The sequence below is a fragment of the Lepidochelys kempii genome, chromosome 14 (genome assembly GCF_965140265.1).
Source record: "Lepidochelys kempii isolate rLepKem1 chromosome 14, rLepKem1.hap2, whole genome shotgun sequence".
Lineage (NCBI taxonomy): Eukaryota > Metazoa > Chordata > Testudines > Cheloniidae > Lepidochelys > Lepidochelys kempii.
Genome location: NC_133269.1, coordinates 23380744 through 23398583, shown reverse-complemented (window position 1 = coordinate 23398583; position 17840 = coordinate 23380744). Strand labels below are relative to the sequence as shown.

Genomic DNA, 17840 nt, shown 5'->3' with positions numbered 1-17840 from the left:
TTTGGTTGCCCTGTGAGTGTGTAAATAAATTAAATATATGGGTGAGTTGGGACTGTAATCCATTGTATGTGTGTGCTGCATTGGGAGCAGGATAAGGACTCACTCATTTACATCTTCGTATTTCCAGGGCACCAGTCTCCAAGATATCGAGACATTACAGAAAGCTGTAAGATTGCAGAAGGGAACATTTGAGGCCACTTGTAGAGAGACCCCTTAGACATAACTGAAAGTCTTCATATGTAGCCTGGTCCTTCTTTGGCAGTGTAGTCTTCGCTGCCTGCATGTTGCAGAATTTGCAAGTAAAGATAGAATCATAGAATATCAAGGTTGGAAGGGACCTCAGGAGGTCATCTAGTCCAACCCCTGCTCAAAGCAGGACCAATCCCCAATTTTTGCCCCAGATCCCTAAATGGCCCCCTCAAGGATTGAACTCACAACCCTGGGTTTAGCAGGCCAATGCTCAAACCACTGAGCTATGTTGAGCAATATTTTCAAAACTACATAAGGCATAGATTCACCAAAGGACTTAGGTGCCTAACTCCCACCTTAGGTGCTGAAATCCCAGAATCAGCCCCCATTGGAATTCCCCCCTTCTCCCGACACACACACACCCACACACTCTCAGCGGCTGCCACATCTGTAGGTGCCTAAACTTGCTTGGCACCTCCATTTTTGCAGTAAAAGATCCCTAGGCACTTATGTTTGTGCCTCTGTGCATGCGCAGGCATCTGGATGTCTAAATCCTAGAGCGAAGCAAAACCCAGGGGAAAGATAGGCATTCCTCCGCTTAACTCGCCTGCAGGGCCCTAGCCAGTAAGCATTCTTTGAGCTCACCTACTGGATCAACCCCCTATCGCTGAGAATACACAAAGAAGTGGGGCAGGGGAAGCTCTCATAACTTTTAGCCCAGTGGTTAGAGTACTCACCTGGGATGTGGGAAGTAACCAGTTCTCCCTCCCTGTGGAGGAAGAAGGTATTTGAACAGGAATCTGCCACCTCTCAGGTGAGTGCCCAAGCCACTGGGCTATGGGATATTCTGGTGTGGGGTCCCTCAGTCTCTCCTGTTGAAGCTTTGTCACGCTGAATAAATTTCAGAAATTCATTGGAGCAGAGGGCCTGGATCCTGGGTTCCCAGTTGAGTGCTCTAACCACTAGGCTCCAGAATCACTCATGCTTGTGTTCTCTCTCCAAATCATTCTTTCATTATTTACCCACGGTGGAACAGCTTCAACAGGAAAGCTTGAGGGAGCCCCACATGGGAATATCCCATAGCTCAGTGGTTAGGTCATCCTCCTCCTTCACCGCCCCCTTCCCTGCTCCCCCCCCACCCTCCGCTTCTTGTGAAAACAGCCTAGGCACCTAGCCCCAAGAGAGGGTTGAGAATCCCAAGCAGAGGGAGGTGCCCCCCCTGCAGCCCAGATTTACTTGCTGAACTTCATGAGAGCAGCAATTTAGGTGCTGAACTTCATGAGAGCAGCAATACTTAGCACATACCCTCTGGCTTGGCATCTCCCATTTAGGCAGGAAGCCACCTAGCATGCTGGCTTTTGTGATCCCTTTCTGAGGCACCTCCCTCTCCCCATTCATTGCAGAGGAAGAGGAGGTGCTGAACTCAGGCTTTGTGGATCCCAGTGAATTTCTGGACCCCTAAAAGGTAGGTGTGGCAAAGCTCAGCATCACCAGGCCTACATTTCTTTGTGGATCTATCCTAAGTGATTTAGAAGGGGGAGTCACACTGAAAGTCAATAGGCTCTTAAGTCACTTTTGAAAATGGCACTTAAGCTTCTAAGTCACTTAGGCATTTTTGAAGGAGTTACCTGTTAATTTTGTTTATCCAGCATCCATTATCAGACAAGTCTGCTCACTCTGATCCCTTGCCACTTCCCCAGATTTCTTTCTACCTTGGCTTGCCTCTAGCAGGCCCTTTCCCCCAGCACTTTTCCAGGCTCTGTAGAGTCCTCTCCAGCTCTGGTAGCAAGCAAACACTTTCCTCGTGGAGATCCAGCACCAGCCCTTTTATCCAGGCTACTCCTTGGCTCTACCCCTGTGATCTCTCCATGGCTCTGCTGGCATATTAGCAGAGTTCTCTCTCAGAAGAGGCTCCCAAGGCCAAGTAGCCTCTCCCCCTGGGCTTCTTTCCTCCTTCTGCCCTGAAACCCTTCCTTTATGTTAATTAGCCACCCAGTTCCTCCCACCGGGTCTCATTCTTAATTGAGCCTGACACATGCTGTAGTTGCCACCAGCTGCCACAAGTGACCTCTTCAGCTCCCCTTAAGCCTTTCAGTGCCTGTGTGAGGTATGCACCCCATTATACCAACCCCAACCCCACCTCTGCTCTCTACTTTGGAGATTCAACAGAGATGCCCAGAATTAAAGAGAAACTAGGGGGCTGGGGACTTCTCCACTTGGCTTCTAACATACTGGCACACAGGGACTTATGTGTACTCCTCTAATTGCTAACTGCTTGGAAATGGATTCCATCCCCTAATGCAAGCTGTACAATCTCACAATAGGGACAGCAAAGGGAAGACATGGAGAACAAAACTTTCTTGGCCACTTTGATAAGTAACCTCTTTCGACCCGGACCATCTCCTCTTTCACACACATACGCACGTGCCCACACACATCGGCACCCATTTGGGTTTTTTAAATGCCATTTTAATCAAATGGTAAAAAGATTGCACTTTCCAATATATATAATCCGTTACACCTATACAAATAATTTATAATCCATCTACATCATATACAGCTATACATTGTTAATACCTATATACATCAGTACAAATTCAAAGCTATCATACAAGCCTCTGGTTATGTCTAGCGTGCCAGGCGAAGTGAACCTATAGTTAAATCCCAAGGCAGGCGGACATGTGAGGAGCTGTTTGTCAGCCTCTCAAATTACTGCCCTACATAGCAGCTCATAGGAAGAGAAGTGCTGGCTTCATCCAGGCATTTCTTGACCTCCTTTTCCATCATTAGTCCTGGGGTTTCCCTTGTATGTGTCTCCCTCTGGGGCAAAATCCATCTCTTTTCCACATAAATTTTATGTAGTTGCTTGTTAATAATTTACAATAAACCATGAGTAAACTGAGGTTAAAGACAATGCTGTTTATGCTGAAGACACGAAAGCCCTGTTGCTGAATGCTTCTGGCTTTGTTTATCTTGTATCCCCTCGTTAGGACTCAGGAGGCTGAGGTTAGCTGAACTTGGAATGAGGTGGCTAAATCTCCTAGCATAACAAAAATATCATTTCCTTCAGGGGCTCTGGTGAGATCCAAATACAAGGAAGTGCAGTGCAGTAGGGGGAAGGAAATTCCCTGGATTAAACTTTTGGATTATTTTTGTAACCCCAGTGATTATGGGACAACAATAGGACTTAGCTTTTTTTTCCCTCTGGAGGAAAAAGTGCAATATACAGTTTTCATAAATGGAATAACAGACTTTGGGGAGCATAGCTCTTCATGAAATCACAGTTCTCGAGTACTTGAGTCACTTGGCAGTACAGTGAATGTCTCAATACACACCCAAGCCATGAGGGTCTCACAATGAGGATGCCCCATGGTGTGTGAGAGATTCTCACACACACATTTACTTTTTTTTGTAATTAAATGATTTGGGGGGCTGCCAGGGTCTCCTGTTGCTAGGGAGCCTCTCACCTGCCATCAGTTTTAAAGGTGATTTACCAGCAGGCAGTATATTTCAATAGCACTTCCTGGGGAATTGTTTTCATTGTAATAGTTTTATGCAATATGCTAAGCTGGGAGTTTGGCTAGAAAGTAAAAGATAAAAATTTTGCAGTGAGGAGCGAGAGTAAATGGTTGTTTCATCTTAAAAATCGCAGAGCAGGGCAGCGATGGGAGCTGCAGGAGGGCTGAGACAATCTTTAAAGCCTACATGGGGGGAAATTTAACCCAAACTTCCCCAGTGTCCACAGGGCCTAAATGTCCAAGAAATCCTAATGTCATCAAAATATTTGGGCCTTAATCAAGGCAGTTCTGTGAAGGGTTATTTAGAGGGGCCCGATCTAAACATTGCAGTCCAACATTTCAAACTTGGATACCTAAAGTTTGGTTGGATACATTCTGATTCCACATTTAGGCACTAAATTAAGTAGCCCCTGATTGTCAGAGGAACAGTTCCCATTGGCCAGACACCAGTCACATCCCAGCCTGGCCATCTGTTCCATGGCAGGGGTGTGGAGTCACCGCTGGGGGCAAGGGGGGATGCTGTTTTCCCTGCCATAGTCCTGTAGGGATTCTGCTGGGGCGTGCAGCCTAAAGTACCACCAGTAGCGCTTGTGAGAGTCTTGCTGGCTTAACCCTCAGCTGGGATGCACTGACTCAGCGCTCCCCTACGGTCACCTTCACCAAGCAGCACCACCCCCTGTTCGGGCTGCCTTGGCTATGAGCAGAATCTCTTGGGGCGTGTGTGCTGCACTTGAGACTTTACGGAACCGCAAATTAACCTGGCCCAATGTGCACTGCATTACAATGCATTACCACCTGTAAACTGCTCTGGGCTCTCAGGCACTCCTCACCAGTCTATAGCATGTGAACCAAAGAGAAAGCACATAAAGGCCAAGAAACTAGAGTAGCCACTGATGGGTTCTTTGGGTAGCTGTTTCTTGCATCCCTGTGACAAATCAACACTGGCAATGAGGTGTGGAAGCAGAGAACAATTTGGGGTTTGTGTAACCCAGTGTTTAGGAGCAGACACTGACAGTCTCACGCAAGGAAGGTTTAATGATCACATCTATCAGGATTTAAGGGAAGCTTTGTTAGCGCTGTCCTGGATGTTTGGGATTAGATCTGACAAGTTAATGAATCTACACTTGGTATCTGAAATGACTTCAGCTGGCAATGAGCAGGAAAGAAGATAGGAACTTGTGCACCTGCCACTATGGGAGCTTTGTTCGATGCTAGCCAAAGTCACTAGCATGGAAGTCCATGGCAGTTTTTCCCACAGACCTCAGTGAGAGCTGGGCAGACCCTAGTGATGCACATGTTCTACTCAATTCCAATCAGCCCTTACAAGCCTTCTTCTTTGCTGAGTGAATGTTTTGAGGCAATTGCCTGTGTCCCCAAGGTGACTCAAATATATTGCTTTGGAACAGAGACTGTAGCTTCAGGTATATCTGTGCAGCACCCAGCACAATGGGGCACTGATCCCTGATTAGGGGTTTCAGACACTACTGTAATATAAAATATTAAATAATAATAATTGCACCTTGTGCCACACCTAAAGCAAGCAGAAGCCAAACTCTGCCAGCTTGTTTCCAATCCTTCTACCGAAGAAGCCCCTCCTCCCCTCTCAAGGTATTTTACAGACACACACAGGAGAATAATAGTCTGACTCCTTCTTATCTCCCTCTGTGCTCAATTCCCCAGCCCAGCCGCACTCTCCAGCATTACAGGAACTCCCTGCTCTTCCACCTTCCCCGTGGCTCTGTTCCTTGGCTCAGCCCTAAGCCATGGCATTATAACAGTTTGCCTGATTTTTACTTTCTTCTTTGAGCCCTAACTTCCCGTAGAGTTGAAGCTTTACAAGAGAAATTGTTGCGAAGTCACTGGAGGGGCTTTTAGTGTGTTCTCTGGTCCCCATTCGATTGTGACCCGACCAGGGATTCTTACAAATGCCTCTCACGCCAATTTTTTCTTATCTTCTTCACTGGATGATGCCTGCAAAGGTGTTGATGGGCAACAGCAAAGATTTGGGCATGTATTTGGCCAGTCCCACACCCTCTGGTTCATGCAGGCTGAATTTCATTGTCCTGGTCTTTTGCAAGCAATAGCTGGGTTCCAGGCAAGGAGAAACTTCCACACTGCAAGAGAAGAAACATACTTTCACTAAACATGCTGAATCATGGGCCAAATGCTGATCTCAGTTACACCAGTGTATATCCAGAGTAACTCCATTGGCTTTGGCTGTTGCTTTGGATTTACATCCATGGAACTAAGATGTATAATATGTTTGTAATCTTGAACTGGTTTTTGCTAGAAAGATTATCTAAAGCATATTATTGTTATTATTATTTGATTTACACAGTGCCTTAGGCTAGCCTTAGTTTGATTCAGGGGAATGCCCAGAATATTACAGATGGGCCTGAATCAAAACACCACCTTCAAACTCCCCCGAACTTTGAAGGCATTTGAAATCCATGCACTAATACCAGTTTGCACACCCAGCTGTCAGAACTGCATATGCGTTTATGTGCACAGTTATGTGAGCATGTGTAATGCTCTGGTCTAGTGTATGATCCCATCTCCTCTAAGTGGCTGGTTTGTGACTGTACAGCCAACTTTTGTCACACAAAGGGCTTTTCCTTCAACTCAATTGTTGAGCTAGTTTAAAAAAGGGACACATTTTCATCCACAAAAAAGAATCTTCCTTTTCTTTGTCAAATAATTTTGACTGTTGACATTTTTCAACCAGCTCTACTTGAGTGGTCGCTTGCGTTTTTGTGCTTAGAGTCCTGGGTTCAAATCCCTGCAGATGACTGTGGTGGCTGCATGTGAATTGGTACATGATACATTTTTGTTGTGGATGCTACTTGGGCAAAATTATGAAATTGTGGTTTCTAAAATACAAAGCCAGCCTGCACAAATTCTTGAAAAAAACCTCATTTTTTGCTGCTATAGTATCAAAGCTGCTCACACAGACTACCCACTCCCACCTTCAGATTTCTACAGTGCCTTTTATCCTGAAGGATCCAAAATCACTCCACAAGCTGTAGAGAAGAATCATTTCCACCACCACGGAAATGCTACCACTGCTGGGGTAGAACTCAAGCAGCTATTTAACAGTAAACAACATTATACAACGGTTTCAAGCAAGAAATGAAGATTACTGTATCCATATCCAGTGCATCATGTTCAAACACGCACTTGGATAATGCTTTCTATCCATGAATCTTAAAGAAGAGCTCTGTGGAGCTTGAAAGCTTGTCTCTTTCACCAACAGAAGCTGGTCCAATAAAATATATTTGCTCACTCACCTTGTCTCTTACAAGCAGTAATGAGTTAGGCTTCAGAACCCCCCTACGGGAGGTAGAAGAGTATAATCTGCACCTTACAAATGGGAAGGTAGGAATACAGAGATATTGAGGAAGTTTGTGGCAGTGTTGGGAAATGAGCCAGATCTCCTGGCCCCCAGCCCTCTGCTTGAGCCACTCTCTTTTAACATTTACTATATATGATAAAATAGTTTGCACTGACATACTGTTTTCCAGGCAAAGATCTCAAAACACTTTACAAAGGAAGGTCAATATCACTGGTTTTACCCTGGTGATAGCAGGCACAGGGAGGCCATGTGACTCACCCAAGACCTCTCATCAAGTTAGCAGCAGAGTCAGGACTAGAACCCATAGCTCCTGACTTCCAGGCCTGGGCACTAGCCAACATCACCTCTTCTGTAGTCCTGATGACCCTCGTGAAAAGACATGTTGTGTCTCCGGGGGCGTCTAACTTTAAATCAATAGCTTGTTGCTTGTTAAAAGCCCTGCAGCAAAGTGGCCTTACCTGACCACGTTCGTGTAGGTCCTTCTGAAGTCCTTGTCCAGGCACAGGTTGAAGGTCCTTTGTTCCATGCACTGGATTTTGATATTGCGTGTTCTGATCTTGTTTGTTGCTGACTGGAACAACAGGGAAGAAAAAGCCCTGCTGAATTTTTCACTTACCTTCTCAAGGCTGCACGGAGACAGATGGTGAATGTATGTGCATACGCACATCTATTTTTGAACCTTGGACCACAAGACATGACTGCTGGAATAAAGAGGGAACTGGCTCCTTCCTTTTATTTCCCCCGACGCAAACTGGCCAATATTTTCAAAAGCAGCCAGTGATTTGGGTGCCTAACTTGAGGCTCCTTAAAGGGGCTAGTTTTCAAAGGTGTTGAACATCCACAGCCCCAGTTGAAGTCAGTGAGAGATGCAGAGGTTCAACAATTCTGAAAATCAGGCCCCCTTAAGGTGTCCCAAAATAGGCTTCCAGAATCACTGGCCAGAGTCTCCACAGTAACTGGGGAGGCCTGGTGCTCAAGCAGCCTTACACGGGATTGTTAGTTTTAGAGTCTTGGCGTGAGATCTCCCACCCCCAACTCTAGACCTTTATACCAGTGTGGGAAGGTTTCCCCTGACACAAGCACTGCAAAGCTGCTTTCTGAGGACCCCTTTGCAAGCCCTGGTGTAGCCTGTGGTCACGCTGGAGGTGGGGCAGGGGCAGGAAGGGTGAGTCAGGGCAGGGCTACAGCGCTCAGTGCTGCAGTGATTCTAGACAACACTGTGACTCAGTGGAGATGGGGGAGGCTGCCATAACTTTGACAGGCCCCTAGGGCTGTTTAAGGTACACTGAAGGCCCCAGAGCAGCCCAGGTTTGGGAGGGCACAAAGGTGGCTTATAGCCGCCCTTCCCTTGGGCTGTGAGTCATTGAATCTCACCCGGGCTGCCTGAAATACATGGCAATAGGTGATAAAGAAACAGGCCTTTGGTCCATTTGGCCCTAAAGGACCTGATTCTCAGGATATGTCTACACTGCAACTTGGGGTGTGATTGCCACTCACGTAGGCACACCCAAACTAGCTTTAAGCTAGCTAAAAGTAGCAGTGAGATGTTGTGGCACCGACTGTACAAGCCCGTGTCCCTAGCTCACAACAGGGTCTGTGCTGCCGCAGCTGCCCTGCTAGATTCGAGCTAGCACCGGCGAGCCCCCACAAGCTGCCCTCATACCTTCAGTTATACTAAACCCTCTTTGCACCATTCTTGCAGGGCAAAGGGGCCTGTAAACAAGGATCAAACCCTGTATCTAGTGGATGTTTGTCCCCTGGATCATAATATCTACTACACACCAAGGAACGCTGCTCCAAGGGCAGTCTTGCAGAGGAGAAATGCTGATGCGCGGTGTTCCGTCCAGGCAGTATTGAGGGACAGTGACAGAACTGCTTGGGTTTCCAGCAAAAAGCTGAAATTTGCCAGGGGAGAAAACAAACTGAAACCACTTTCTGACCAGCTGTGTGCAATATCTCCTCCCACTTTTGCAGAGCAATGGGGGATTTCCTTCTTCAGTCTTTGCAGTGGCAATAAGTAAAATCTCTAATAATCATGCTTCTAATTACATTTCTCCAGCTACATCATTCATTCATTCCAAAGGATCCTGAGCAATGGGCCAGATCCTGCAAACCCTGCTGAGCGCACTATTCCTATAGTAAGTAGCTTCCTGCCAATAATAGGCTGTTCGTGGTAGTAAGCAGTAGCTTCAGTAGCATCTGTGGGGTCAGGCACTCTAAGCCCTGCTCTGCATTCCAGGTGGACCCATCCCTGAGAGGATTGGGAGTTTGGGGTGCTGTCTTCCTTTTTTAACGCCCTTATTCTGCAGTGTGGACAGGACCCTTACACCAGGTCTGTATAACCAGGTTGGCTGGCCCTCCTTCCTCCCACTCTGCAGCAGTCTGGGATTTCCTGGGAGAGCTCTCATTCAAGCACTGACCTGGCCCAACATTGCTCAGCTTGTGATTCTGAATCACCACCTCCAAGGGACAGGGGCGCCGGGGGTCCCCACACTTTTTACAGGCCATAAGGGCGAGCGACGGGGGGGGGAGAAGGAGGAGAAGAGGAAGGGGCAGAGAGGAGTGAGCGGAGGGCGTGGCCTTGGGGAGAAGGGGTGGGGCCTCAGGGGGAAGGGGCAGCATGGGGGCAGGGCCATGGTTCAGGTGCCTGTGACCCCCCACACTTTTAGGGTGCTTCCACCGCTCCTGCCAAGGGGCCACGGCTACTTACAGAAAACGATCTTCCAGACAGGTTGGAGGTTTTGACGACTTCAGCAATATTTACATCCAAGCACACCAGATCTGCAACAGGATCGGGGCGTTAGACTGAGACTAGAGCACAGGTCAGCCCAGGTTGCCTTGTCTTGCCTTGGCTGGGTGAGGTCTTCTGGGACCCTCCACTGCTAACCCGTGTTGGTGTGCCCACCATCATCCCCAAAGGTTTCTGTTAGGAGGAGTGTCTGTCTGCCTGGGGTGCCTGGGTCCAGCTCCTCGCGTCAGCCCGAGGGGGCCCCGGAGAGCAACCCAAGCTACTCCCGTCCTATTCCCCTGGGCTACATAAGGCTGAGAGCACGGCCTTTGCAATGACTCCGTTCTCTGTCACCCCAAGGGGGTGTCTCCACTGGGGCTCCTGGGCCAGATGCAAAGGAGGAGCTAGGACAGTCTACACCAGCTGAAGGTCTATCCCCCAAAGGCTTTGCTTCCTCCCTTCATCCCCGGTCAGGCAAATGCAGAAGAGGTGGGATATAATGACACAAAGAAGCATAACTGAGTCCAGTGCTGCAGCCTCAGTTACTGGGAGCTCCTTAAAAGCGGGGCATGAGACTCAACAGCCAGATACGTGACCATGAGCTGGAGTGATCATGTCTGCAGCACATGGGTCTGCCCGCAGCGGGGACTCAGCTCCCCAAACCCAGCCAAAGCATGCACTGAGCATGCTGGGATGGATTCTCTGGGAGCCAGCCTCTTCTTTGGCTTTTCCAAGGTCCTGCTCAGGAATCCCCAAAACGCTGAAGAGTTGGCAGCTCAGCAAACAGTGCCCCACCTGGAGAATCCTCACCTTCTGTTTCACTGGAGAGAATGGCTTTCACCACCAGGCCAGTAGATCGCAGCAGGACATCTACCTCCTTCTTCCGATCGCTCACCAAAACCTGCACAAAAGGCTCGTTTCACTCAGTTACATTCATGGTGATTAACATGTTAGGCCTGCATGAAACCAACTGGGTGCCTGATCCAGAGCACACTGGGACAGGCTAAATTTGTTTTTTCATTTGATTTCTCTCCCCGCCCCCTCCCTCTCTGTTCCTACTTTCACATTCTTCCTCTGTTTTTCACTCTGCTCCACTTTTCACCCCACTGGATTTCCTCCCTCTGTGGCTTTTCTCACAGCCTCTCCTAAGGAAACCTGATAGCATTCATGTTCCAGTTGAGCTTTCAAACCCACAATATTTGAGTGGGTTCGAAACGAGGCAAGACGCGGTCACCGAGCCCCTGCTTAAACCCAGAAAGACACCCTGCCAGCCCCTCTTAATGACAGAAAGAGCATAAGATTAGGAGTGGGGAAAACCCATCTAAACTGAGAGGAAAAAAGGTGGGACAATGATAAATATAAAGGGCCATGTTAAAAAAACAACAACAGAGTCTAAGCTGCTCAGGCAGAACAGGAAATCATAGAATCGTAGGACATGAAGGGACCTCGAGAGGTCATCTTCTAGTCCCGTCCCCTGCACTCAAGGCAGGACTAAGTATTATCTAGACCAGCCCTGACAGGTGTTTGTCCAACCTGCTCTTAAAAATCTCCAGTAACGGAGATTCTACAACCTCCCTGGGCAATGTATTCCAGCGCTTGCACATGTGTCTTACTCAGGGAGTAGCATCACTGATTTCAGTGAGACTGGTCGCTGAGTAAAGCACTACGCAGTCTAAATAACGGTGGCAGAACTGGGCCTATAGGCTTTGTCTAGACTAGGAAAAAGATGTGTGTTCTGAAAAAAGTGTTCGCTAACGTGATTTTAAACACTGCTTAAGGGCTAGTGTAAATGGGGCTGAACCCCTTTACAAACACATTAGCTGGACATAGGCAATGCTCAGGGACTCAAAACAAAGGGAAACGACAACTACAATAGATGATCAAGGTGTTCATTGAAAAGTGCCCCTCCTCTGTAGATGTGCAATAGGAGGAAAAAAGAGGGCTCATTAGAAATCATAATCACACAGGCTAGACTTTACAGTTAACCAGTAAGGGGTCTTGTGCTTCCTAATCAAGATTTCCAGGACAGGGGGGACCATTTGTCGCAGCAACAGCTGGCTCATTATTACAAAGGTTGATCCAGGAGCTGACATCTCTTTTCAGATAAGATGATACCCTGGCACATTCAGCCTGCAAGTAATGCATGTGCTGAAAGGAGCACAGCCACGTTCACAGGGGCAAAAGCAAAGGCAGTTTTCCCTTGCCGCAGCAATCTGCCCCAGAGCCCTGCATGCAGAGAGCTCCCAGATCCACCAAAAGGAGTCCTGCGAGCAGTGAGGCCATGGGACAAAGAGTCGCCTCTTACCTTGCTATATGTTACTGTGAGATCTGCCCCAGGGACTTCCAGCGTTGTTTTCTTCTTTGTTGGCGTATGGTCTGGAAGAGGGAAATCAATGGGAAGTTAGGATCCGAATGGCAACACTGCTCATTCAGGGTATACATTCAGCTGCAATGCAAAGGCACCCATTGACTCCCATGGGAGCAGGATTGGGCTATACTGCTGTAGGTTAGTTCTAACGGCAGCATTAGGAGCCAGGAGGTTTCCTTGCCTGTTCTTTTACCACGTGTCCCCAACCTACCAACAATACTTGGAGGCAGAACGTCTTGCAAATGTTTTTTTTCAAATATCCCCCTCTCCCCACCCCCCCAAAAAAATTCTACATTTTTCAAATTCCGACCTTGCTTGGAAGTACTTTCATGGAAGCACCAGGAAGTTTCAGCTACTGGGATGGAGCACTACAAACATATAATGCCCATGCATGAAGCTTTGCACTAGCTATCCATGTGCTTCCAAGAGCAATTCAAGGCATTAGCCACAATCTATAAAGCCCTATATAGAATGGGAGCGCGTTATCTGCGGGATCACTCTTCAGGCTGTATCCTGCCAGGGGAGTTGTATCCACATGCATCCAAGTACTTGACTCTCAGATGCAGCTGGGAGGTGCTATACCACATCACAGCATCACTATGGTGCATTTTCTAAGCCTGAAGGGCAAGTGCCTATGAATGGGTATTCTGCGGAGCCCTGATTTCAGACTTGAAAAGCCAGTCTTTCCACAGGTGCACTGACGTGATGGCTAATGATTTCCAGCTTGTGAATCATAAGGAGACACATGCACGAGCTGAAATCCTCATCAGCCATTAGATTATTGCCTCACTCCGGGACCTTGTGGCTTCGGTTACTGTGTGTGGAAGGACCCAGGGGCGATGGAGGTAAGTGTGACTGCTTACTAAAGAGAGAGGCAAGCAGGGATGAAGGGGAATTCCTGGTGGCAGAGGAGATGCTGAAACCCACTACGCACCTTTGGGGACTTTGCAATCTTGCACCTTGGCACTCAGCTCGGTGAGGAACACGTCCTCTGCTGGCTCCTGAGCCGCATTGCTGAAGAGAATCTGAAAGAGAAAAGACCTCTGGGAACAGCTCCTGATTGGTCCCCACATAGTGACCCTCTTTGACATCACAGTCATCTCTGCAGCAACCAGTTGTGATATCACAAAGGGGCTGTAACTTCATATGTGGAACAAGCAACCAGAGGCAAGGTACACACCAGGAATAAAAGTGATTTCATGCACATCTCCTTCGTCACAGAGGACAGCTAAGCTCTGGAAGAAAGGACAGTCCTGCAAAGAGTCTGGGAAAACCTCCCTAGAGTTGCCTGGTTCCATATTTCATCACAGAATCTACACACAGTATCAGGGAGCTCGAGAACTTCCAGAACGAGAATGTGGAATTGGCCAGTAATGTAAACAGGGGGATTTCTCCTGGGGCACTGTACACCTCACCATCAGGTGTCATCTTGACTGAAGTGATGGCTCCCACGCAAGACCCTCAGTCCCTGTACCAGTATGCTGATTAGCTCTGAGGCATGTAAATTCCTGTTTGTGGCACCTGAGTGCTGACAGAAATGCCCAGAGAGTCACCTGGCCATGAGTCTGCAACACGGAGGAGAAAAACTGGGAAATAAAAATAATTTAAAAATAACAAGATCACCAGACATATGACACGAGGATCAAGTGAGGTGGGGGCTGGAACAATGCCAGAGTGATAGGAAGGAGATAAAGTCCTGTGAGGCACTGACAAGATGAGTTACTGGCTCCCCTCTGCGGCTGACCCGCAGAAGATAGCGAGATATCTGGTTCTGTTCCCACCTAATGAATCTAGTCCTTGAAGCAAAGTGGAAAAGGCAGCTCAAGTGTTTGGAGATAGAGGCCCTGGAACAGTTCCTGCTAATGATCTAACCAAGTGGTCTCATTAAAGTCCTTCGGTAATTGTTTTTGTCTCATGTTGAATGTCAGGTCTGACACTGATTCTGTTTCAGAGAAGATGGCAGGAAATACATGAAAGGTTTCAGGAAATCCAGATACCCTGCAGCAATGAGGTAGAGTCTGGCAAAACCTCCCATGAGTCACCTGATTCCATATTTCATCACAGAATCTAAGCACAGAATCTGAACAAAGGGAACTTGCGCACCTCATGAGCAAACCTGGGTCCAGTTAAACAGGAACCTGGGACCGATTTATGGTTCAGTGCCAAAAATCACATGAAATTAGCTCTTCTGCATGGCCCTGAGGTGACCCAGAGGGAGCCCAATGGCTCCATCTCAGCTTCCCTATGAGATTTGGAGGATCACTAGAACCAGGAGCTCAGAGGGAACACTGGGGGCTGGAGACCATGTAGATTAAAGCTGATATTTGCATGAAAACCTGGGAGCTTTGCACAGCTGGGCCAGCAAGCCCTCCTCCACATTGGGGATGTGAACTAGGGTGTGGTTTGGGGCTGTTGCTGGTGTGTTATGTTAAAGGAAGACAGACAAGGCACTGACCTTAACAGCATAGACCTGGAAATAGACTGGCTGGATGCCCAGGCGCACGTAGTAAGCGATCACATCAATAATGAATGGGTCAGACCTGAGGTACATGCTCAGGGAGGAGGGCTGTGTGGAAAGCACAGTTTGCATCACCTGCAGTCACTTCTCTGAAATCATCACTCAGATCTTTATCCCTCTTGGTAAATTACCACAATGAGGCACCCCCCCCCCACCGCACACACTGAGAGTGTTCCATTTCTACATGGAGATCAGTCAGAGAAAGACCACAGAGGAGGAGAGTCTCTACCCTTTGCCATCCCACCCAACCGCCCCTGTTTAAAGCAGATCTGACAATGTTTTGAAAAAGCCAGGCAATGAGAGCTGCAAATCCCCTTCACAGACAGGCTTTTCAGCAAACACCTCATTTTGCTATTTCACTTCCCCCACCCCAGTTACTAAGTTTGCAACACTGAGCCTTGACCAAAGACAATCTGCTGCAGTGAAGTGCCCCAGCAAGGATACAGCTCTTCATCCTTCCGTCCCATCCGTTTCAGAGCATGGCGTCTACTCACTGGGTGGGGGCAATGTGAGCCCATTTCCACCCCCTCCCCACCACCAATTCAGCCATCCCGCACGACTGCTCTTGGAATATTCTTACAGGAATAAAAATGATCAAAAACCTAAACAAATCATTAAATATTGGGAAATCGCAGCCCTGCAGACCACATAAGCACAACCGTGCACCCCAAAATGTGTGATGCTGCCACTCTGTATTTTCCACATGACTGAGAAAGTACAGAACTCAGCGAGAAACATGAGGTGGGCGCTTTTAGCCTCTGAGAAGTTCATTCAGAGGCCCCATTGTGGTTTCTGAGGCACCCGGCACAAGTAGTGCACAAAAGGAAGGGTTCCCCCTCGTACCATGGTGGCCAGCTTGGGGATCATGTGACACAGGGTGTTGATGTTGCTCTCATACCAAGGGTCAGCTTTGCCCAGATACACAGCCAGCTCGCAGAGCTCCATCTGGCCAGGCGTAGTATGATCCTGGAGGAGGAGAAACACACAGCACAGGACAGTCAGCTCCTTGCACCTGCTTGTTATGCACGGAATAATATCCCTCAAGGAAAGGGTTAAAGACACCAGAAGCTAAGCAAATGACTGCTTTGACTGGGATGCAATCTTGCTATTAACCCAACCTTCTCCCTTGGTGGGTATGTCTAGTCTGCAATCCGAGGTGTGACAGCAGCTCGGATGGACACGCATGCTAGCTCTGCCTGTGCTAGCATGGCTAAAAAAATAGCAGTGTAGATATAGTGGCTTCAGCAACGCTAGGACATACCCCGTGTCCTCTGTATGCTTGTAGAGCCCGCGTGGAAGCCCATGCCACCGCAATTAAACTGCTATTTTTAGCTGTACCAGAGTGGGTAATACAATGCAAGTGTGGTTCACACCTGACGGAGGGTACGTCTACACACTGCAATTGGGAAGTGTGATTGCAGCATGTGTAGACGTTCCCAAGCAAGCTTTGATCTGGCTGGATCAAAGCTAGCTCAAGTCTAGCTAGATCAAAGCTAGATCAGGGAACTATAGCGGTGAAGCCGTGCCAACGCGGACAGCTTGTTGGGCTAACCCTGACCACACAGGACCCTGAGGACATATCTGAGTGGCTGCTGCGCACACTGCCGCAGCTTCGCTGTTATTGTTACCAGAGCTAGCTTTGAACTAGCCAGATCAAAGCCAGCTCCAGGTACGTCTACACATGCCGCAGTCACACCTTCCAAACGCAGCGTAGGCAGACCCTCAGTAACCTCCCAATCTTACCCCCTCTCCGCTGTGCACTCTCACTGGCCGGTTTATGATCCTCGTGGAGTCGTGTCAAGTTTTGATGGTCAGCTTTTGGGGGCAGGGTCTGGGTCTTTGCTTGCGGGTGTGGAGCTGCTAGAACATTTTCTGGAGCTCTGGGTGCTCCAGAATAAAGACAGTTGGTGAATTAACTAACAATACTTGCCCACGCTGTCAGGATATACTGCCATTTCTGGGGCATATTTACACTGCCAGGAGCTGTAAATGGTCATTGGTTTCTAATAGGGACCATGATAGCATCTCAGCCTTGTGCTGATCCAAACGGTATCCTCCCTCTTTCTGGCTGTCCCAACTTCTAACCTCATTTAGACCTTGATCCTGCCCTGAACTCCATGCCGAAAGACCCTTGAGTCTCCGTGTGGCCATCCTGATGCCAATGGAGTCCGTGGGGACACAGGGCTCCAGGGCGTGGAACTCGTTGCAGGATCTGGCCTTCAGTAAATAATGCTGTTCACTTGTAGCAATTTTCATCCAAAGAACTCAAAGCACTTCACAAACATGGAGCTCATTAGGCTGACAGGTCTTTGGATAGAGACCATCTGTGTGTTCTGTATTTGTACAGCACCTGATGCGCTGAGGTCCTGATCCATGACTGGAGCTCCTAGGTGCTAACATAATAATACTACCAACATTTTACAGATGGGGAAACCGAGGCACAGTGAAGCAAGGTGATTTGCCCATGGCCACGCAACATGTCAGTGGCAGAGCAAGAAACAGGTCCCATGTCTCTGATGCCACATATCCCCCTAGTACAGGCACAGACTCAGAAGGAAAATAGACTCATTTTCACTGCCGTAGTGTTTGATTGGAAGCACGGATCAGCCAAAATGAAAAACTGTTTCCCTGCAAAGGCCCTATGCATGATCCTAAGCTCCTTCTACAGTCCCAGAGTAGCTGGATGCATCTGTTAAAATGACCAGCAATAAAATAAGTCATGTTGAGATCTTAAATATCATCTCTAGGTTTCATAGTCAACACCCCATTTGGACAAACTGAACCATTGATACCTTGCTCAGAGCTATGGTTTCAGGTTGTCTGCAGACTCAGCCAGACAGCCCTGCACTGGGTTCCATTTGGTAGGTTTTTTCAGAGCCATAAGGGCTAGACACAAAATCTTAAATCCTACAGAAACCTGGTGGGCCCCCAGAAAAACATTCCAACCAGCTCAATCCAAGCCCTGGTAACCCGTCTGCAAGGCTGCGAGGTGAGAGAGGGTACAAGCCCCCCTACGTGATCACTCACCTGAGTGGGCCAGGTGTCTGGCTGCCCCTCCACAACAGGGATGTAATAGAACTGCAGGTTCAGCTTCGGCGTCAGGAAAACACGTCTGGTTTCTCGTTTCCTTGAAATAAAAAACAAAATACATTTGTTTTTAAAGTTAC

At 48.1% G+C, this 17840-nt stretch overlaps 1 protein-coding gene across 3 annotated transcripts in view; it reads right to left on the bottom strand.

Annotated features, from left to right (window-relative positions):
* Positions 1-2686: 2686 nt before the first annotated feature.
* PIK3R6 (phosphoinositide-3-kinase regulatory subunit 6) overlaps positions 2687-17840 on the bottom strand; it is a 56575-nt gene continuing 41421 nt past the window's right edge. For 2 of the 3 annotated variants that reach the window (XM_073310796.1, XM_073310798.1), the window contains exons 12-20: positions 17701-17800; positions 15517-15639; positions 14611-14721; positions 13090-13180; positions 12093-12163; positions 10598-10688; positions 9770-9840; positions 7518-7630; positions 2687-5821 (exon numbers count right to left, since the gene is read on the bottom strand). In XM_073310796.1, the coding sequence (XP_073166897.1) occupies positions 5665-5821; positions 7518-7630; positions 9770-9840; positions 10598-10688; positions 12093-12163; positions 13090-13180; positions 14611-14721; positions 15517-15639; positions 17701-17800 (928 nt within the window). In that variant the 3' untranslated portion in view covers positions 2687-5664. The remainder of the gene's footprint in view (positions 5822-7517; positions 7631-9769; positions 9841-10597; positions 10689-12092; positions 12164-13089; positions 13181-14610; positions 14722-15516; positions 15640-17700; positions 17801-17840) is intronic. The other variant, XM_073310799.1, reaches the window with a different exon arrangement.